This window comes from Canis lupus, chromosome 33, assembly GCF_048164855.1.
Source record: "Canis lupus baileyi chromosome 33, mCanLup2.hap1, whole genome shotgun sequence".
NCBI classification, from domain to species: domain Eukaryota; kingdom Metazoa; phylum Chordata; class Mammalia; order Carnivora; family Canidae; genus Canis; species Canis lupus.
Window position 1 is genome coordinate 6,843,414 of NC_132870.1, and position 23,490 is coordinate 6,866,903.

General features: G+C 34.8%; 1 protein-coding gene across 24 annotated transcripts in view; it reads right to left on the bottom strand.

Annotated features, from left to right (window-relative positions):
• The window catches only part of SEC31A (SEC31 homolog A, COPII coat complex component), an 80,741-nt gene that overhangs the window by 32,232 nt on the left and 25,019 nt on the right, over positions 1 to 23,490 (bottom strand). For 17 of the 24 annotated variants that reach the window (XM_072810153.1, XM_072810146.1, XM_072810164.1 and 14 more), the window contains exons 9-18: positions 20,974 to 21,135; positions 20,614 to 20,766; positions 15,606 to 15,842; positions 13,913 to 13,987; positions 11,990 to 12,028; positions 11,427 to 11,504; positions 8,908 to 8,983; positions 8,296 to 8,474; positions 1,604 to 1,730; positions 411 to 556 (exon numbers count right to left, since the gene is read on the bottom strand). In XM_072810153.1, the coding sequence (XP_072666254.1) occupies positions 411 to 556; positions 1,604 to 1,730; positions 8,296 to 8,474; positions 8,908 to 8,983; positions 11,427 to 11,504; positions 11,990 to 12,028; positions 13,913 to 13,987; positions 15,606 to 15,842; positions 20,614 to 20,766; positions 20,974 to 21,135 (1,272 nt within the window). The remainder of the gene's footprint in view (positions 1 to 410; positions 557 to 1,603; positions 1,731 to 8,295; positions 8,475 to 8,907; positions 8,984 to 11,426; positions 11,505 to 11,989; positions 12,029 to 13,912; positions 13,988 to 15,605; positions 15,843 to 20,613; positions 20,767 to 20,973; positions 21,136 to 23,490) is intronic. The other 7 variants (XM_072810165.1, XM_072810160.1, XM_072810158.1 and 4 more) reach the window with 1 other exon arrangement.

Genomic DNA, 23,490 nt, shown 5'->3' on the forward strand with positions numbered 1-23,490 from the left:
GAGACACGGGCAGAGGGATAAGCAGGCTCCATGCAGGGAGTCCGACGTGGAACTTCATCCCTGGTGTCCAGGATCACGCCCTGGGCTGAAGGCGGCGCCAAACGGCTAAGCCACTGGGGCTGCCCCTAGGGCTGTCTTCATGTTCTTGCTACCTACTTCCCCCAGTAAACTAACAAATTATTCACAAACTGATTTCACAAACAGTTATGACCCACTATACCATCATCTCATACTTTGCCTCTCTGTTTACATAGCTACCAAGACACATAAATAACCCAGCAAAAGAACTTCTAAAACATAGAGAACTATGGTAAAAGCAGTGAACTTCTGGAACAAACCAATTCCTAGAATATAAGTAAGGTGAAAGACAACACTAGAAAAGAAACACATTTTGTTTCAAAGATACTAACCTGAAGGGACAATGGATTGCTTCCATCTTGAGCTTTAGTCCAACATGCAACTAGTTTCTCTACATTCCCTGCACAAATATAGCAGAGACATGCCTGAGTCTGCAGGAGGCTATCACCTTCACTTTCAAGCCTGGTTCCCAAAAGATCTAGAGATCAGGAGGAAAACAAAATAAGATTATACTTATATACTTATATATACTTATACTTATTATAAGATTAAAGCAATCTATATATGAAGTTGTAAGTAGGCCAATAGTATTTACAGAAGTATGAATTAAACTTCACAACCAATGAGTAGCAGAGAGAAAAACCACTGTTTTATAAATGCTCAGTAAATATTTATTTGTTAAAAGAATGGAAATGACTAAATGTATATAAAAAATGACTTCACAAGATTCTATATAACTAGCTACAGAATTTCCATTAATTATATTAAAAAATAATAAATGGGAATAATATTTGAGCAGAAAAATCCTAATGAACATTTAATTCCACTTCATCATATCTGATGTTTGTGTAAGTAGTAGACTAAAATATGGCATATTTGGAATGAACATGGTAGGCAGGACTACTATAAATTACTTATGATGATAAAATTAATACCTTATAACTTTCATATTCTCATAATATTTTCAAGGTAGCAAATGGTTGGTTGTTTTTATACTTGTGGCCTAAAGATTCTGTTGTTACAAATAAGGAGTATAATTCCTTAGCCAGTCTAGTCATGGCCTTTAATGATAATTTGTAATTTCCATTCAAATGCTATAATTACTAATTTTATTAAACATTTATTTATTTATTTATTTATAGATTCATTTATAGATTTATTCATTTATTTATTCATGAGAGAAACAGAGAGAGGCAGAAACATATGCAGAGGGAGGAGAAGCAGGCTCAATGCAGGAGCCCGATGCAGGACTCAATCCTGGAACTCTGGGATCACGTCCTGAGCTGAAGGCAGATGGCTCAACTGCAGGCTCAATGCAGGAGCCCGATGCAGGACTCAATCCTGGAACTCTGGGATCATGTCCTGAGCTGAAGGCAGATGGCTCAACTGCCATCCAGGCAACCCGAGAACTTCTTTTTCTTATCTGTGATTAGTTGGTTTGCAAAAATTTCTAATGCTGTCAGTAATTTTATTTAAAATATACTATGCCATTAACATAATATAAATATAAGCCTCATTTTCTTACCACAAAGGGCTGAAAACTCATCTGGTTTAGCATAAGTCAATACTGCAGCTAAAGCCTCTCTCCAATTTTTAAGGTCACAAGACTCAACAATTTCTTTCCAGTTCTTCATTACCACTGCAGTAATTAGCTTAAGAAGGGAAAATAAAGGGAGAATTAAAAGCCTTTGGTATATTACTAAAAATTAGCTCTGACTAATCAACCATATCATTCAAAACTACTATTCACAGTATTTCATATAGAATAAAGCAGCAGCAAAGTGAAGTATAACCTTGAGCCAACTCACATAAAAGATGGTTATTATTTTTCCTCAAAAAAACCAAACAAACGTATTTTATACATAGGCTGGGAAGGAAAAGTATAGGATATTATCAAAACATTTAACAGGAAAACATGACTTGGTCTGATGGATCAGGAAAAATGTTCTGACTACATGTGAGATATGAAGTCAGAATTAACTTCATCAAGAAGAAAACAGGTTGGGAAACAGGAAGATGGCAGAGGATTAGGAGGACTTCATGCTTACCTGGTCCCATGAATACAACTAAACAACTATCCAATTGTCTTAAATATCCCAGAAGTTGAAAATGAGTCAAGGAACTCTCTCTCTCACACACACATACATGGATATAAAATATAATAATATATATAAATAATGAGGAGGAGAGGAGAAAAGAATGGGTTCAAACTTAAAAATTAATATCAACTTCACATAGATTGCTATAGGCAGAAGAGGCTATATACAAACCTAATGGTAAAGATAGACCAAAAACCGCTAAAAAACATGCAAGGAATAAAAAGAAAGAGATCCAAATATATCACTAAAAAAAAAAAAAAAAAAAAAATCAGCAAAATGTAAAAGATAAGATCAGAGAAAATCTCCAGAAACAACCATAAAGCAAGTAATAAACTGGCAATAAATACTTATCTATTAATAATTACTTTGAATATAAACGGGCTAAATGCTCCAATTAAAAGACATATGGTATCAGAATGGATAAAAAAACCAAGACCCATCTATATGCTGCTTACAAGAGACTCATTTTAGACCGAAAGGCACCTGCAGATTGAAAGTGAGGGGGTGGAGAAACATCTGTCACACAAATGGACGTCAAGTCGGAATAGCAATACTTCTATCAGACAAACTAGACTTTAAGACAAAGACTGTAACAGGAGACAAAGGAGACACTATATAATAATAAAGAGGACAATCCAACAAGAAGATATAACAATTGTAAATATTTATGCACCCAACATGGGAGTGCCCAAATATATAAAACAATTAATAACAAACATAAAAGAACTAACTGATAATAACACAAAAATAGGGGTAACCTGGGTGGCTCACTTGGTTGAGCATCTGCCTTTGGCTCAGGTCATGATCTCAGGGACCTGGGATTGAGCCCTGTGTTGGGCTCCCTGCTCAGCAGTGTTTCTCACTCTCCCTCTGTCCCTTCCCCACTGCTTGTGTACTTACGCTTTCTTAAGTAAATAAAATCTTAAAAAAAAAAAAACTCCACAAAAATAGTAGGGGACTTTAATAACCTACTTACATCAATGGAAGATCTAAGCAGAAAATCAACAAGGAAACAATGGCTTTGAATGACACACTGGATCAGATAGACTTAACAGATATATTCAGAACATTCCATCCTAGAATAGCAGAATATATTCTTTTCAAATGCACATGGAACACAGAATAGATCATATATTTGGTCACAAAACAGTCTTCAAAAAAAAAAAAAAAAGAATGAAGTCACACTACATACTTTTTCTGATCACAATGCTATTAAACTAGAAGTCAGCCATAAGAGAAAATCTGGAAAGATCACAAATATGTGGAGGTTAAATAACATGCTACTAAACAACGAATAGGTCAACCAGGAAATAAAAGAATGAAAAAAGTACATGGAAACAAATGAAAATGAAAACACAATGGTCCAAAACCTTTGGGATGCAGCAAAGTGGTTCTAAGAGGGAAGTATATAGCAATACAGCAAGAAAGCAAGAAAAAGCAAGAAGCAAGAAAAATCTCCAACGACTTAACCTTACACCTAAAGAAACTAGCAAAAGAACAAATGAAGCTTAAAGTCAGCAGAAGGAAGGAAATAATAAAGATTAGAGAAGAAATAAATTATATAGAAACTAAAAAAAGCATTAGAACAGATCAATGAAACCAGGAGCTAGTTCTTTGAAAAAATTAATAAAACTGATAAACCTCTAGTAACCTCAGACTTACCAAAAAGAAAAGAGGAAGGACTCAAGTAAATAAAATCACAAATGAGAGAGAATAATAACTAACATCACAGAAATACAAACAATTATAAGAGATTATAAAAAAACTATATGCCAACAAACTGGACAATCTAGAAGAAATAGGTAAATACCTAGAAACATAAATTACCAAAACTGAAACAAGAAGAAACAGAAAAATAGAAAATTTGAACAGACCAATAACCAGCAATGAAATTGAATCAGTAATAAAAAAACTCCCAAAATACAAAAGTCCAGGACCAGATGGGTTTATAGGCAAATTCTACCAAACATTTATTTTATTTTATTTTTAAAGATTTTATTTATTTACCCATGAGAGAGAGAGAGAGAGAGAGAGAGGCAGAGACACAGGCAGAGGGAGAAGCAGGCTCCATGCAGGAAGCCTGACATGGGACTTGCTCCTGGGTCTCCAGGACCACACCCCGGGCCGAAGGCAGGCGCTCAACTGCTGAGCCACCCAGGGATCCCTTTACCAAACATTTAAAGAAGAGTTAATACTGGGGCACCTGGTTGGGCATCTGCCTTCGGATCAGGTCATGATCCTGGAGCTCTGGGATTGAGCCCTATGATGGACTCCCTGCTGAGCTGGGAGTCTGCTTCTCCCTCTCCCTTTGCCCCTCCCCCTGCACCTTCTCTCACTCACTTTCTCTCAAATAAATAAATAAAATCTTAAAGAGAAAAAAAAAAAAAAGGTTAATACCTATTCTCAAACCACTCCAAAACAGAAAATTCCAAATTCATTCTATGAGGCCAGTATTACCCTGATACCAAAACCAGACAAAGACAGCACAAAAAAAGAACTATAGGCCAATATCTCTGATAAACATAGATACAAAAATCCTCAACAGAATACCAGCAAACTGAATCCAACAATACATTTAAAAAAACCAATCATCATGATCAGGTAGAATTTATTTCTGGGTTGCAATAGTGGCTTAATATTTGCAAATCAACCAATGTGATATATCACATCAACAAGAGATAGCATATGAACCATGTGATCCTTTTAAAGGATGCAGAAAAAAGCATTTGCCAAAGTACATCCATTCATGATAAAAAGTCTCAACAAAGTAGGTTTAGAGGGAACACACCTCAACATAAGGCCATCCAAACTGGCAAGAAAGAAGTCAAACTTTCACTATTTGCAGATGACATGATACTCTATGTAGAAAACCCAAAAAATTGCTCCACTAAAGAATTGCTCGAACTGATAGAGGAATTTAGTAAAGCCACAGGATATAAAATCAATGTAGAGAAACCTGTAGCCTTTCTATATACTAATAATGAGGCAGTAAAAAGAGAAAAGAGAAATTAAGAAAGAGAAATTAAGGGGTCAATCCCATTCACAATTGTACCAAAAATGATTAAGATACCTAGGAATAAACCTAACCAAAGAAGTTAAAGACCTATACTCTGAAAACTGATGAAAGAAACTGAAGATGACACAAAGAAAAGGAAAGATATTCCATTCTCATGGGTTGGAAGAACAAATATTATTAAAATATCTACACTATCCAAAACAATCTATACATTTAATGTAATCCCTAACAAAATACCAAGGGCATTTTCCAAAGATGTAGAACAACAATCCTAAAATCCACGGAAGACCCTGAATAGCCAAAGCAAGCTTGAAAAAGAAAAGGAAAGCTGGAGGCATCACAATTCTGGATTTCAAGTTATATTACAAAGCTGTAGTGATCAAGATAGTATGCTACTAGCATAAGAACACAGAGATCAATAGAACAGAACAGAAAACCCAGAAATGAACCTACAACTATATGGTCAACTAATCTTTGACAAAGCAAGAAAGAATATCCAATGGGGAAAAAACTAGTCTCTTCAACAAATGGTGGTGGGAAAATTGGACAGCCACATGTGGAAGAATGACACTAGACCACTTTCTCAAACCATACACAAAAATAAATTCAAAATGGTTGAAAGACCTAAACGCAAGACAGGAAACCATAAAAATCCTAGAGAAGAACACAAGCATTAACCTCTTCTATAACAGCCGTAGCAACTTCTTTCTAGATATGTCTCCTGAAGCAAGGGAAACAAAAGCAAAAACAAATTATTGGGACTTCATCAAAATAAAAAGTTTCTGCACAGCGAAGTACAATCAACAAAACTAAAAGGCAACTGATGGAATGGGAGAAGATATTTACAAGTGACATATCTGAATAAGGGTTAGTATCCAAAATATATAAATAACATAAAATTCAGCCACAAAAACCAAATAATCCAGTTAAAAAATGGGCATAAGACATGAATAGATATTTTTCCAAAGAAGACATAGACACATGAAAAGATGCTCAACATCACTCATCATCAGGGAAATACAAATATAAACTACAATGATGTATCAGCTCACACCTGTCAGAATGACTAAAATAAAAAACACAGGAAACAACAGATGTTGGCAAGGGTACGGAGAAAGGAGAACCCTCTTTCACTGTTAGTGGAAATACAAACTGGTGTAGCCACTCTGGAAAACAATGTGGTGGTTCTTCAGAAAGTTAAAAATAGACTATTCTATGATCTAGCAATTGCACTAATAGGTATTTACCCAAAGGATACAAAAATACTGATTTGAAGGGATATATATGCACACTGATGTTTACAGCAGCATTATCAACAATAGCCAAATTATGGAAAGAGGCCAAATGTCCATCGACTGATGAATGGATAAAGAAGATGTAATAAATACATACAATGGAATATTACTCTACCATAAAAAAAATGAAATTTTGCCATTTGCAATGATGTGGATGGAGCCAGAGAGTATTATGCTAAGCAAAATAAGTCATTCAAAGAAAGAGAAGTACCATAAGATTTCACTCCTATGTGGAATTTAAGAAACAAAACAAATAATCAAAGGAGAGAAAAAAAGATAAAGGAGCACACCAGGAAAGACACTCAACTACAGAGAACAAACTGATGGTTACCAAAAGGAAGGTGGATGGGGAGATGGGTGAGATAGATGAAGGGGATGGATGGGATTAAGGAGTGCATTTGCTGGGATGAGCATGGAGTATGAATCGAATTTCTGAATCTACATTGTATACCTGAAACTAATATAATACCTTATGTTAACTAACTGGAATTTAAATTAAAAAAAGAAAAGAAAAGAAAAGAAAAGAAAAAACCCAATATTCCAGAGCAACAGAACACTGGGTGCAAAGTTCCAAGGGAGAAAGGCACAGAGAATGTGCAAGCAACTGAAAGGCAGCAAGTGTGGCTGAAAAATAACAGAGGGAGTGACATGAGATAAAGCAGGGGAGACTGACAGCAATCAATGCTGACAGGACTGAACACTGAGAAAACTTTTATGGAAAGACATTTAATAACATTAAGCAGGGCTTAAAAGTGTTCAGACTCTGCAGCAAAAATTCCATTTCTAGGACATACAGCCTCATTAAACAAGTAGAAATCACACAAAATCCTTAGGTACTACAAAGATGTTTATCACTATCTTATCTATATTAGGAAAATCTTAGGAATTATCTAAACATCCCCCAAATAAGAGAAATGATGTATCCTTACTACAAAACATTATATAGCAATTAAATATTTTTATAAGAATCTTTAATGATATGGTAAACCATTTATAATGTAAGTGGCAATATCTATAAGCAAAACAACATACATATTATACACACATATGGTCCTGTTTTTTTTTTTTTTTTTTTAAGATTTTATTTATTCATGAGAGACACAGAAAGAGAGAGGCAGAGACACAGGCAGAGGGAGAAGCAGGCTCCATGCAGGGAGCCCAATGTGGAACTCGATCCCAAGACTCCAGGATCACGCCTTGAGCCAAAGGCAGACACTCAATGCTGAGTCACCCAGGCATCCCAATGGTTCTGTTTTTAATAATTCTACAAATACATAGAAAGAGGTACAAAAGAGTATGCACCAATTTGACTGAAGAATTAGAATTTTATTTTTATTTTTTTTAAAAAACATTTTATTTATTTATTCATGAGAAAAACAGAGAGAGAGGCAGAAACACAAGCAGAGGGAGAAGCAGGTTCCATGCAGGGAGCTGGACGTGGGACTCGATCCAGGGTCTCCAGGATCATGCCCTGGGCTGAAGGCGGTGCTAAACCGCTGAGCCACCCGGGCTACCCAGAATTAGAATTTTAAAATTAAATTTTTTATCTTTAAATTTTTCTATCTTCTAACTTTTCTATGATAAAAATATGAAAAGTACTTTTCATTTAAAAAGTTCTATACACAAAGTCCAAAAAATAAAAATAATAACAATGCCAAACTATCAGCAGTAACTATTTCTGATTTAAGGAATTATGAGTAGGTTTTTGTTCTTTACTGTTTTCTGTATTTCAATTATCTTAGGTAAGAATGAATTGCTTTTATAATCAGATAAATGTTATAGTTTATCTATTTTTAAAATAACCTACCCTGGTAATTTTGCTTTGGGATTTTGCAAAGTATTTTTTCTGGGTTTGAGCCAAGAGTTCTTGTCCACCTGCTATGGCCAATATAATGGCATCAGCCATGCGGTTATCATGTAAACAAAGGTCAACAGCACTTTCAAAGTTACCCGTCAGCAAAGCTTGAGTAATTAAACCATCAATATCTGCAATAAGGAAATAATAACACTCAAATTAAATAGAGTTTTTGTTACAATAAAAAAATCCTATACATATCAATTATTACATGTACACACAAAGGAGAAAACAATGCTAATTTCTGAATATTACTAGTAGATTAATTTCTAACACAAGTTTTTGAGGTCTATGGAAATATACTGAAATGTATGTAAGTAAAATCAGGTAAAATAACACATTTTTCAACTGCTTAAGCTAGAATAACAGAGATCATTATCTCTGTTTTTAATCACATAGATGTTAGAACAAACCTCTATCTCCAAGAGACTGATTACATATACTAAATAACCGAGTTCTTTTTTTCAATCCTCCACCACTTGCAAGAATACATTTGTAACTTTAACTTAGGAACTATTTGCTTTCAAACAGTCAAAAATCAAAATGAAATAGGTAGGTATTTACCGCCACTGATGGAGATGTTAAATGTTCCTCCTGCTGATGGTAGAAATTCAGATTCTTGTTTTCCTTCTTTAATGCACTAAAGAGATGGGAAGGGTAGCAAGTTAGCCAGAATGAAACTGTGGAATAATTTACTGGCAAAACAAGATTTATATATGATTATTCACCTACTGACTAGATAACATGCCAAATTATTCCAGAAAAGTTCTCAGATCTAAGACTTTCCTGAGATTTAACTCCCATCATACAATCATAAGTAAAATACAAAGTCATCAGGAATAATGTTAAAAAAAACTTTAAGTTTCCATATCTAATACTGGTAGCTCAGAAATTACTAAAGAATCTTTGTTTCCATAGATACTTCAAGTAAGAATAGCTTGAAACATGCAAAATACACATTTTAAATTTTACCGTATTTGGACTTTAAAACAACCCTGCTGCTATACATTTAAAATTTTCTACATGTCTAAAAATTTCTGTCCATTAAGTTTAGTTCTAAGGTCTTTTAACCGAATCGGTCAAAATTGAAAAAAAATCACTTGGTGCCCCTGTACAAATGCTAAATAAAAGACTGTATGAATACACTAAAATTCAATTACAGATTTTGTATTCTCTTAAATTAGTCCTATATTAGCAGCAATAGCAGGTTGGTCTGGTAAAAAGATATACAGTTCTGTTATAAACCCCTGAGATTATAAGACTGAGTAAAAAGAAATTCTCTATTTTCTTTCTTTAGAAGAAAAGAAACATAAGGAAGGCATATTGCTGGCAAAAAGTTTAAGTGCTCCCTTTTATGCATAAAAATTCACAAAAAGACAAAAATAAAATATATCAGAGATTACAGAGAAACTTTTAAAGAAAAACATAGCTGTCTTGCATGAGATAAAATATCTATATTTTGTGCTTATGTTACCTATACATCTGAACGTAAGCACCTAGTTCAAAGTCAGGGGCATTTTTGGATTGGGGAATTTTAGTGCAGGGCACAGTATAGCATTATCTGTAAATAATGCTTAATTAGTTAATACTGACCATTATAGGAGAATAATCATAACCTTAATTCTTTCCTTAACTAAAGAGAAGCATTTTAGAATTTTCTTTTTTAGAATCCGATACTGATCTGATTATATTCACTAACTTACAAAAATGACTTTTTCTTAACTCATAATTTTTCAAATTTGTCTTCTAAGAAACAATGAATAAACCCTTATTCATAAACTTCTTTTTTTTATTTTTTATTTTTTTATTTTTTTTATTATTATTTTTTAATTTTTATAAACCCTTATTCATAAACTTCTAAAATATAAGTCTGAAAAACAGTTTATTATATGTTGAGTATTTTCAATGTGTAAACTACTATGTCTGAAAAACAGCATCTTCAAAGTAAAGGGGAAGATTTCACCTCCTTAAAATTCTTTCAAATACTCTGAAAGTACACATTAGTGACTACCATTTTGTTAAATACATGTTATTCTGATCTATTAATTCATAAGTGTATTTCCAAATGGTCCTCTATTTGATAATACATAGTCTAGTTGTACATAAATGAAAAGTACATTTCTTCAGTGTATCCTACAAATCTGTATAGGTATTCTCAAAATTGGTTCAAATTTTTATAAAGATTTTATTCATATTCTTTATTCTCAGGTTAAATAAATGTTAGAAGATTCACTTCTATGGAACGTGTTTTTTAATAATTATCTTGCAAAAGTCTAAATTTACTGATGAATTATCCTTATAACTTAGTAAAGGATTGCAAGAAATATTCTACAGTCAGGGTTATCTCCATATCAGAAAGAACAAGAAAAAGTCAAAGATGAGACGAGAAACAAGAACTTGTTGATTAATTTTCCAAGATGAAATACAATTAGAAAGCAAGAAAAGTGCAGAATTATTTAGTAATGATTAAAATAAAAAAACCCAGAAAAACAAAAGGAAAAAAATTAATGATAGAACTCTGTGTTCAAGGACTCTTTTTAACTAGTTATAAAAATTGCCAACTACCACTCATGACATGTTTATCATGACAATCAGTAAATCATGATAATCAGTTTATTTAGTGAAAAATTCTATCCTTGGATTCAAAGTTCAAGACTAATCTACAAGCCTTTGCCACTGATAGTGGGCTCTAAATATTAATGTGTCAAGAAAAAAAACATTAACTTTACATGCAACGTATCGTGTATTTCTCAGTAAAATTTTTCATTTTAACATGCTGATATCTATCTGTCCAAATTAAGTCAATCTCACATCAACTGTTAATTTTATTTTTATTTTATTTTTTTTTCAACTGTTAATTTTAAAACCTATAATCCAGAAGCTAGATCAGAGAACTAAAGATTTCATAGATGATATTTCTGTCAATCTAGTATATAGACTCATACCTCCAAAATCTCTAAGAAAACAATATATTCCAACTTCATTTTGGAACAAGTAGTCAAGCAAATTTTCCACAGTTCAATGAGAGATAAACAAATATCACATATTTTCCCAATGTAATTAAAAAGGAAAAAAACAAGTACCTCTCCCAAGAGCTGCTCTTCAGCAGCAGGGCTCTCCTCCCCATCATTCTGTGCTACTTGGTCAGAGTCTTTAAGAGCCTTTGGTACACAAAACAATTACAAGGGAAGTTGAAGAATGTAGCATTAAGAGTATTAGTGAACAGGAAGACAAAAGACCCAACCAACAACATTCAGAGCTAGTTTAATCATAAGAAGTAATGCCAAGTAAATTTATTTAAGAAACACTATCAGAGGAAAAGCAAAGAGCCATTACTGATAAGATCTTCCCTTTTTTTCCTATCAAATGTCCCTCAGGCCAAAGATCTTAACCTTAAGTATCTGAGCAGTCATTGATGTTGTTTTTCCTCTTTTGCAAAATTTAAATATCATCAAGAGAAAGGAATGCTCTACCAGCTAAACTTTCACTATTTTAAAATGAGAATTCACTTACTAAAATATCTACAATCATTATTTATTTTTATACTGTAAAGCAATAAACAGACAGATTTCTTAAATTACATTTCCTTCTCTGTTATGACCTACACCAAATTTTTGGAAGGTATCTATTTTAAAGGCCTTCTTACCACCTCGGGTCCATCCACTTTGTTCAAGGCCAAAGCAATCTGAAATAAAAACAACAATTCACCATGGAATTCTATTTCAAGGCATACAGCAAATGCTTACCTCTTTCTCCATTTTCTATTTCCTTTCCTTTTTTTTTTTTTAAGATTTTATTTATTTGAAAGAGAGAGAGAGCGCATGCGCTCGAACAGGGGGATGGGCAGAGGGAGAGAGAAGCAGACTCCCTGCTGAGTAGGGAGCCCAAAGCAGGGGCTCCATCCCAGGACCCTGAGATCATGACCTGAGCCAAAGACAAAGCACTCAACCGACTGAGCCACCCGGGTGCCCCTCTTCCACTTTTAAATAACTATAAGTAATTTTTAAAAATTTCTTCAAGTACTCACTACCAAAAGAACGACTATTAGAAGTATTCTGACAATCAGATTCTATTCAGTATTCAGTATTAGGTATTCAGTAAAGCTTTTTATATTAATTTCTTACAAATCTAAAAGGGTTATAGCACCAAGACATTTAGACTAATAATGAAATTAAATATAAAAAAACCTAAAGGAATGAACAAAGACACACAGCCAATAAACAGTATAAACAGTAGGGCTGTGATGTGACAGCACTGCTCCGAGTGTGCAATATCTAAGCTGTACGAGGTAGGTGGCAACCCTGCAATGCTATAGAAAACTCTAGTCACTTTCAAAGAACAACAAAGTGCTAATATAAATTACACAAAGAATCTAAAATACTTCCTTCAAGGTTTCCAAAGTCAGTGTTTCTTGTGCTGTTCATGTCAGTATTGTGTATGTGGGGGGTGCCTCTAACAGTTGCTTCGTTTTCTTTCCCCCAGGGCCTTCTAAAAATCTAAGTATTATTTCCACTGTTTGAAGTTGATAGCCTCTTATCTTCTAAGGCCCGATTTTATCCAGATATGACACAGCTCTTTTTTTTTTTTTTTTTTAAAGATTTTATTTATTCATGAGAGAGAGAGAGAGACAGAGGCAGAGGGAGAAGCAGGTTCCATGCACCGGGAGCCCGATGTGGGATTCGATCCTGGGTCTCCAGGATCGCGCCCTGGGCCAAAGGCAGGCGCCAAACCGCTGCGCCACCCAGGGATCCCTGACACAGCTCTTTTAAATCACGTTTTAAATCAAGGTGTTTCTTGCAGCTTTTATATCCAGGTATAAGGTGGAATTACATATTTAATAATCTGTATTTGGAACTTTGGCAACCAAACACAAATTCTTATTAAAAATTTATTGACTGCCTTTCACGAAGATGGCGCCGAAGGCGAAGAAGGAAGCCCCTGCCCCTCCCAAAGCCGAAGCCAAAGCAAAGGCTTTGAAAGCTAAGAAAGCGGTGCTGAAAGGCGTGCACAGTCACAAAAAAAAGAAGATCCGCACGTCACCTACATTCCGACGACCCAAGACCCTGCGTCTCCGAAGGCAGCCCAAATATCCTCGAAAGAGCGCCCCCAGGAGAAACAAGCTTGATCACTATGCCATCATCAAGTTCCCCTTAACTACTGAGTCAGCCATGAAGAAAATAGAAGACAACAACACACTTGTGTTCATTGTGGATGTCAAGGCCAATAAGCACCAGATCAAACAGGCTGTGAAGAAGCTCTATGACATTGATGTGGCCAAGGTCAACACCTTGATCAGGCCTGATGGAGAGAAGAAAGCATATGTTCGACTGGCTCCTGACTATGATGCTTTGGATGTTGCCAACAAAATTGGGATCATCTAAACTGAGTCCAGCCGGCTATAAATCTAAATATAAATTTTTTCACCATAAAAAAAAAAAAAATAAAAATAAAAAAATAAAAATTTATTGACTGATTTGAGATTACCTGTATAGAAGTTTATAAAAAGAACACTTATACATAAATATTTTACTTGCATAAGCACAGCCTTTTAACTTTCCCAGAAATTTACCTTCTTTCCTAGGTCTTCTTTTCTGTATCCTAGAAGTTCAAGGTATTTTCCCCGAGAATCATCCTCAAAGTTTACCTTTAAAGAAGACATAACCTTGAAGTAAAGATCTGCATTTAAATTCTTAATTACTTGACCAAATTCCAACTAGAATGATTAAAAACTATAAAAAATAAAGTCTATTAAAGTATACTATTATCAACTAAAGCTTTCTCTATCTACTATATAGAAGGCTTACTGTAAAAAAGAATCCTCAAAATAGTTTTAATAGGTTACTTTTTAAAATAGTAAGTATACTAGTAATTAATTATCCTTGTTGAATAAAGCTTACTTTTATTTTATTTTTAAAGTAAGCTCTATGTCTACTGTGCGGCTTGAACTCATGACCCCGAGATCAGAGTCAAATGCTCTGACTGAACCAGCCAGGCACCCCAAAGCTTACTTTTAACACACACACACACACACATATATATATATTTTAAAGATTTTATTTATTCATGAGAGACACAGAGAGAGAGAGAGGCAGAGACACAGGCAGAGGGAGAAGCAGCAGGGAGCCTGATGTGGGACTCGATCCTGGGACTCCAGAATCACGCCCTGGGCCAAAGGCAGGCGCCAAACTGCTGAGCCACTCAAGGATCCCCTAATGTATATTTTTTATAAATACAAACTAACTCATGTCCAATGGTTATATTCATGCAAAATGCAACACTGTGAAACACTTGATGTCCTAAAACTCTTTCCCAAAATTAGTATTTACAAGATATAAAATTCTGTAATTTTATAATTTAACCTTATTGTATTCAAGATCTCTTTGGAAAATTCAGTATCAAGAAACAGACATTCCAGTGGAGGCAAAATAACCAACCAGAAAACTCTATTTCCTATTGTCATAAATATAATTCGGTAAGAGGAAGGAGAAAGGCCTCCAATTTCCCTCCCCTATAACTCTTCCTTCTTTTCCTATTTTCCTTAACTGGATCTACTACAGGAATTAAATATTGTTTTTATTATACTAAGCTCTATGTTATAATTTTAAAATAGGTCTGCCAAATGTTTAATCTCTCTCACTTAAATACAATCATTACATCTTTTTTTTTCTTATTTAAGTACTTCATAATAGGCTTTTCAAAGCAGAGAGGGAAGAACTCTTGATATAAAAATACGGTTGTGTGTTCTTCGTAAGCTAGCTTTCTTTCTTTCTTTTTCAAAGATTTTATTTATTCATGAGAAACACACAGAGAGAGGCAGAGACATAGGCAGAGGAAGAAGCAGGCTCCCTGCGGGAGGCCTAATGTAAGACTTGATCCTTGAGTCCCTAGGATCATGACCTGAGCCAAAGACAGATGTTCAACCACTGAGCCATCCACTTACCCCTCTTTGTAAGTTTTCTTTAATTTCATCTTGAAGCTCCTGAAATCACAATCTTGCAATAACTTTCTTTTTTTAAGATTTTACTTATTCATTCATGAGAGACACAGAGAGAGACAGAGAGGCAGAGACACAGGCAGAGGGAGAAGCAGACTCTATGCAGGCAGCCCGATGCAGACTCAACCCTGGGCCTCCAGGACCACGCCCTGGGCCAAAGGTGGTGCTAAACTGCCAAGCCACCAGGGCTGCCCTAATAACTTCTTTAATAAGAACAGATTGAGAAAATCATGGGACTAGTTAAATTTGCAGATAATCTCAACTTTACCTTCAAAAAGGACCACACATGTTTTTCAAATTCAGTCTGAGAAGCATCGATTTTTTTCTGACAATAACTGACAAATCCTTGTGACTGCACGACTTGCTGCAGTTGGTCCGATCGGCTGAGGAATTCCTTTTCTGTTACAACCTGGCTAATGAACACATGGTGTTGCTGCTGCTGCTGCTCAGCTCCCTGCTGGGACTGTATCTTGACATTCTCAAAGGTAACCAGTTTGCCTCCAAACTATGAAAGAAAAAAAATGAACAGTTAATTTGAACACAAGGATAAGGCCTAAAAGCATGCTCCTGAAAAACCTGTTAAAGGAAAGAACTAAGACCTTAATAATCACTTTGGGTAAAATTAGCTGATACAGACGCCCATACTCCACAATCTGACCCCAGCCTTCAATTATCATTTTTCTTCATACCACCTATCTTCTAGATAAAATGTACTATTCACTGTGCCCCAAATTTCTCACCTACTTGCTTTTACTAACTTCCACATATGCAATGTTAACTTCTCTTCAAAGCCCAGGCAAATGCCACCTCCTCCACCTCAGTTGCCCTCAATATAATACAGACCTCTTTTGATTCAACTATTTGCTATTCAAGTATTTGCCTCACCTTTTGTTCTCAGCTCTAAGTTTTAAAGGGCAGTAGAATATGCCCCTCCAAAATACGCCATTTGGCGTAAGGATTATTTTGAGCTAAGGACTACTTGGAACACAGCAGGAAAGAAGGGCACCCTGACCTCTGCTTTTCTTCCTTTTGAAAACTGGAGATGAAACTCCCATGTGAGAGCTGCCCTCTCTATACCAGGGTGAAAGAAACATTTTTATCATAGAGATGAGAGAAATCTGTACAAACAGACCTTGTTTAAATAACAATTACCTTCCTTTAGTCTAAATATTTTAGTCACCTTTCCACAAGTGCCATTCTTCATTCAACCTAGTATATAAGCCACTTGTTTATGTCTCCATTTCACAATGGCGGCCCAGGTATACATTAAAATCTGTCTGTTTTTCTCCTGTTAATTTGTTTTATATCAATTTACTTCTCAGGTCCACGTGAAAATCCTCAGAGGGCAGATGCAAAGTTCTGCCTTCCCTATACTAACAAGGATTGTGGTTCTGTATCTACTTTATTCTTGTATCTCCTATAGTACCTAGTATTTGCCTTGTATATAGCAAGTAAACAGTTAATTCTGATTAATAAATGTATACAAATAAAAGTAGGTAAAGAAGGAAACACAGGACCAAATCTGGTTCTTTACACTCAGTGATTTTTGTATGAGGATTATTGTTTTTATGTAAACTTATTTTTTTAAAAGTCTAAGTTTTTGTTATGTCAGGCACTGTAGGAAATACCAACAAAACCTTACCACTCTCCTTAAGGAATTTAACATGAGAATAAAACTGAATACAATATGCATTTGTGAGTTCTAGATGAGATGCAGGTAATACCACACTTGATAAGAACTTCACAGAAGGGTAAAACTGCTAGGTTTCCCCAAGTTTTAGGGAGGTTGGTAAAAATTGCACCCCCCAGAAGCAAGACCTAAAGGTTTCACAAGAGGATTGGGGTTATTCATTTACTTGGTTCTATGTCATAATATTATAATATTACATAATTATAAAAATGTAAGTGCTACGTTAATTGAATTTAAATAAAAAATATATAAAATTTTTTAAAAAGGCACATAAAAAATAATATAAGTGCTGCTTGGTAGTCATCATTTTTTCAAACAAACCAAAAAACAAATATGGAAAACTTAAATATTGGTACTGAACACAATAAAAATATTTTTAAAGTCTTAACAATAAAAAAATAATGTAATTTACAAAAATTGGTAGAAATAAAAAATTTGGAAAGAAGAAAATTGGAAAAACTGGAATGGAGTATACAAATGCACTAATTTAATATTACATAGAAGAGTTTCAATTAATACCATATGAAGTTGGTATATCAAGACATGGATGTTTAGGTGAATTATTTACATTTATAAAGATAATCACAAAACCAATACAAACTTCTAAGACTTCAATGGTAAACTAAAGATATTTGAGGGGGACACTGACATTCTACCTCTCATGTCCACAGAGAGGGCATTTTCTTTGTACTCTGTAAGAGGAACTAGCAGAGGAAGAACACTTCTGGCCTTTCTCTGTCCTTCACACTGTCCTGGGAGAGGACTGACTGACATTCTTCAGGAAAGAAATGCAGCATGCTTACATCAGCTCTTCAGGGCTTCTTTTTATTTTTTATTTTATTTTACTTTAAAGATTTTTATTTATTCATGAGAGACACAAAGAGAGAGGCAGAGACACAGGCAAAGGGAGAAGCAGGCTCCATGCAGGGAGCCCGATGTGGGATTCAATCCAGGACTCCAGGATCATGCCCTGGGCCGAAGGCAGGCGCTAAACAACCACTGAACCACCCAGGGATTCCCCAGGGCTTCTTTTTATATCTGTCTTCCCACATGGAGAAACAGTCCATATGGATAAGCTGCTTGCACCTTCAAGGAAAGCTCTACAGCACCTAGATTTGTCAGTAACTAGGTTAGTAAGGCTGCCTAATACAGAAGCGAAGCTAAAAAATGATAATTAAATCAGATCCTGAGGATATAGAGGCAAACAAAACAGCCCAGCTCTCACAGAGTCTACGTTCTACTTTCTTACAAAGTCTACTATGGTTGGACATCTAAACTGTAGCCTCTAATCTAGCTTACGGCAGCACTAAAGGTGATATTTTGATTTTCCATCTCTCTTACTTGGTTCTAAACTCATATGGGGAAGAAAACAGTGTTATTTATTGTCTTTATAATACTCCAATACTAGTGAGTGGAGAAGAAATGGAGAAGGGGAAGATGTTCACTACTCATTCCAAAGATAAATATATTTGTCAGGCACCAGTAGGCATTGGAAATGTACCTATAAACTAGACAGTCTGTCCTCAAGAAGCTTTTATCTGGGGGGATCCTTTCTGTACACTTTAGTTTTATTTTAAACCTTGTACATATACAATTTTATAGTAATAATTGTCTTAATTACTTAAGGAAGGAAGGAACTAACTGGATGGTTAGTATTCAGTAAAAAAAAAAAAAAAAGTGGAAACTCATAAACAAAGGAAAAGATATACAAAGGCAGGAGGACAAATAGTAAAGAAAACTAAACAGGAGGGATGAGAAGATTAATTAAATACCGAGAATGGATTTACGAGTGACATAATAAAAGGCCTATTTTAGGAAGACCAATCTAGAGATGTAGTATAGATTGGAGGGAGAATAGACAGGCAATAGACATGTAATCATATTAACAGTTTAGTGTGAAAAGATGAAGAACTAGGCAGAGTAATATAATTTACAAGCAATGTAAAAGAAAGAATTACATCTGAGAGATATGTGAAGAGCAGTATTTGGACCTGAGGAATGAATATAAGAGGTTGAAAGAAAAGTTCTGAGCCTAATAGAAGAATGGTAACAAGAATGCAATAGTAACTGCAGAGATCATTCATTCAGTTTCAGATAAAGTGAATATACAGAATTCTATGATAGGTATAAATTGTTATGATGATAGGGAAGCTGAATAATTTATTTTATTTTTATTTTTAAGTATTTCTCCAAAGGCGACATATAAATGACCAATATATACATGAAAAGATGCTCCATATCACTAATCGAGGAAAATGCAGATCAAACCACAATGAGGTATCATTTCACATCCATAAGGATGACTGTTATCTAAAAAAACAATATAACGTGTTACTGAGGATATAGAAATTAGAACCTGTGTGTACTGCTAATGGGAATGTAAAATGGTATAGCCACTGTGGGAAATGGTATGGAAATTCCTCAAAATATTAAAAATAGAATTACTATAAGATCCAGTAATCCCACTTCTGGGTATATACTCCAAGGAATTGAAAAAAGTATCTCAAAGACCTATTTGCCCACAAACGTTCATTGTAGCATAGCCAGAGGTGGAAGCAACCTTAATGTTTATTGATAGATTAATGAATAAAGAAAATGTGGACTATCATTCGGCCTTTTATTTTTTTTTTTAAAGATTTTATTTACTTATTCATGAGAGACACAGAGAGAGGGAGGCAGAGACTAGGCAGAGGGAGAAGCAGGCTCCTGTAGGGAGCCCAATATGGGACTCGATCCTGAGACTCCAGGATCATGCCTGGGGCCAAAGGCAGACGCTCAATGGCTAAGCCACCCAGGCTTCCCTTAGCCTTTTAAATGTAGGAAATCTTGTCATACATGGCAACATGGATGAACCTGAGGACATTATGCTATGTGAAACAAACCAATCACAAAAAGATACTCCATGATTCCATTTATATGAGGTATCTAAAGTTGTCAAAGTCAAAGAAACAGAAAGTAGAATGTGATTAGTAGGGGCTGGGGAAGGGGAAAATGAGCAGTTGTTCGACAGGAAGAGAGTTACGGTTTTGCAAGATAAAGTTCTGGAGATCTGTTGCACAACAGATGTATATAGTAAACATACTATACTGTTAACTTAAGGCTTATTAACACTTAAATAGGGTTAAGATGGTGAATTTTATGCTACATACATGTTTTTTACCATTAAAAAAAAAATTGGCAATTTAAAGAAAAGTTGGAAGGAAAAAAGAGAAGGAAGGAGGATACACAGATACACCTTCCTTAAAGAAAAAAAGAAAAGATATGAAGGAAGGAGAGATAGAGAAGGAAGACAAATTTCATAAGGGGATGGACAGTGTGAAGGTTGCACAACAATATAAATGTATTTAATGCGAATGAACTGTATGTTTCTAAATGGTTAAAATTGGTAAATTTTATGCTATTTATATTTTATCACAATTTAAAGTAAAAAAGAAAAAGAGAAGGTCCCAATTTTCTTGAGAAACCAATCTGAATGATGAAAAACCTACAGATACATCAAATCCTCTTCCATCTGAGTGATCCTATAAGAATGCTTTATTACGAGTACTCCTTTGTGCTCATGGAACATAAAAACAAATCCACCTACTGAAAAGGAAGCACCAACAGGCCTTCGGATCCACTTTGGTGGCTTCTTCAGAGGCAACACTATATTATGCTGAGCAGTCTGCTGAGGAATTTGCAATGGAGGAAGGGGCTGTCCTGTGCCAAAGGGATCAAGATTCCCAAAAGATGATGAAAGCTAAAAAATATAAAAACATGAGAATTTGTAATTTATATTTTTAATGTAATTTATAGGATTATGTTATATGTTTAAGTCATACCCAAGAAATAGTTTTATCACAATTATCCAATTAATCAGTAGCAGTGATCAGTAATTTTCAAAATAATTACACAAGAACATGAAATTTTTCAAGTGTTATGATCAAATCTTAACACTTCCTATTACCTTGTCAGCTTGTTTCTGCCTTAAGCCATCTGCACTCCCACCCATGATAGAATAAACACTGATACGCCCATCAAAGGAAGCAGCTGATAAGACAGCAGGATTTCTGGGACACCACTGAATATCAAAGCACCACTGTGTATTGGTGGGAAGTTCATATAACACCTAGACAACAAGAACAAAAAAAGTCAGAAAACAGTATAGCCACTTTACAGCCAAAACACTTGAATTAATATGATCAACATGTGCAGCTTAATTAAATAATTCCTTTTAGAAAGTGTCTTGAGCCAGGAAAAACAACAGTAAAAATGTGTTTAAAGTATAAGGAGTCCACTATAATGGTCTATTATGATAAGAAAGAATGCTTGTTAAAAATTTTTATCAGATTTAGAATACATATTAAAAACTAAGGTTTTTATGTTTTTATTGAAGTAGTGGTAGGTGCATCTGAAAGACCAAAACAAATTAAAGTCAGCTTGTCAAACTCTAAAAGATAATAGCCTCCTGCCCAACTGTTTCTGCTGGCCAAGATCCAAACAAACATATTTAGACTATTTGAAGATCACATTTAGAAAATAACCTCAAGAAGGAAGAATTCACTGAGAAATTTGGGTTTTAGTCAAGCAAAAATATGTATGCACCATTTGTATTACTGTAGAATGGAAACAGATTCAGCCTAGTTTAGGAAAAAAATATAGAAACATTATAAAAAAATGGTTGATATAAAACCAGTAATATTTATTGCTATCTGAAAGTTAGTGTGCTGGTAACTGATGCTCACAGGAGCACAGGTTTTATTGTTGTTGTTTTTAAAATTTTTTTAATTTATTTGAGAAAGAGAAAGAGAGAAAGAGAGCATGTGCACACATGAGCAAAGCGAGGGGGAGAAGGAGAGGGAGAATCAGACTTCCTGCTGAACAGGGAACCTGAAGTGGGGCTAGATTCCAGGACACGTTTACCCAACTGAGCCACCAGGCACCCCAGTTTTATGGTTTTAAGAAGTCAAATTATCTTAATTTTGACTTTCTGGGACATTTTCAATATTTTATTTTATAAGAAACAGAATTAAGTGAAAAGGTACTTAGCCTACTCATCTTTAAGGCTTACACTGGTCAATAAGACTCATAGTCTCATGATATTTAAATCCCTGTTCTATTCCTAATTTGCACTTGAATTAAAAAATCTACTAAAATTTTAGTTGCAGCATGTACTAAAAGTTTATTCCTTCAAAGTCCAAGCACACACAACCAATCATATGCAAAAATTCATTTTATCAAATCATATAACTAAGAAAATTAGAATAGTAATTTCCACAGTTTCAAACTCACTTGGAAAAGCACAGTATAAAATGCAATATTTTATTAGTTGGTCTACAAATCATACGAGGCAAAACTTACTACTTTAATTTTTTCTCATACCTCCCCTAACTTGAATGTTTCTATATTCTTACAGTTATCATTGCATCTGAAAACTTTAAAACACAAATCAAGGGCAGTCCGGGTGGCTCAGCGGTTTAGCGCTGCCTTCGGTCCAGGGTGTCATCCTGGAGACCCAGGATCGAGTCCCATGTTCGGCTCCCTGCATGGAGCCTGCTTCTCCCTCTGCCTGTGTCCCCTGCCTCTCTCTCGCTCTGTCTCTCATGAATAAATAAAATCTTGGAATCCCTGGGTGGCTCGGTGGTTTAGCGCCTGCCTTTGGCCCAGGGCATCATCCTGGAGTCCTGGGATAGAGTCCCACATCGGGCTCCCTGCTTCTCCCTCTGTTTGGGTCTCTGCTTCTCTCTCTCTCTGTATCTCTCATGAATAAATAAATAAAGTCTTAAAAAAATAAAATAAAATAAAATCTTTAAAAAACAAAACAAAACACAAATCAAATAATAAAAGTGCCTGTTTCTATTTTAATATTATGTTAAATATGCTAAATATTATATTATTGATTTAATTGTATTATTATATATCGATGACTTAAGTTATATTAAATAACAAATATATTTAAGTGTTATATGTATATTAATAAAATATTATAGATTAAAACCTATTAAAAAATATTTTTTAAAGATTTTGTGAGAGACACAGAGAGAGAGGCAGAAACACAGGCAGAGGGAGAAGCAGACCCCATGCAGAGAGCCCGCTGTGGGACTCAATCCCAGGACCCCAGGATCACACCCTGAGCCAAAGGCAGACACTCAACCACTGAGCCACCCAGGCGTCCCAAAAACCTATTGCAAATATTCTTATTTCTATTAGCATTCCATCAGGATAACTAGCAAAATACTTGCAATAATCTATCTTAATTATAAAAGGTAAAAGTTGAAAATTAGTATCTATGGTTTTGATGGGTAAAATAAGTGATGGGGATTAAGGATTGCATTTATGATGAGCACAGGGTGAGGTTTGGGAATGCTGACTTATATGTAATATTGAAAATGTCCCACAAAGTCAAAATTAATAATCACTATATTGTACACCTGAAATTAATATAGTATTGTATGTTAACTGGAACTAAAATAAAAGCTTAGGG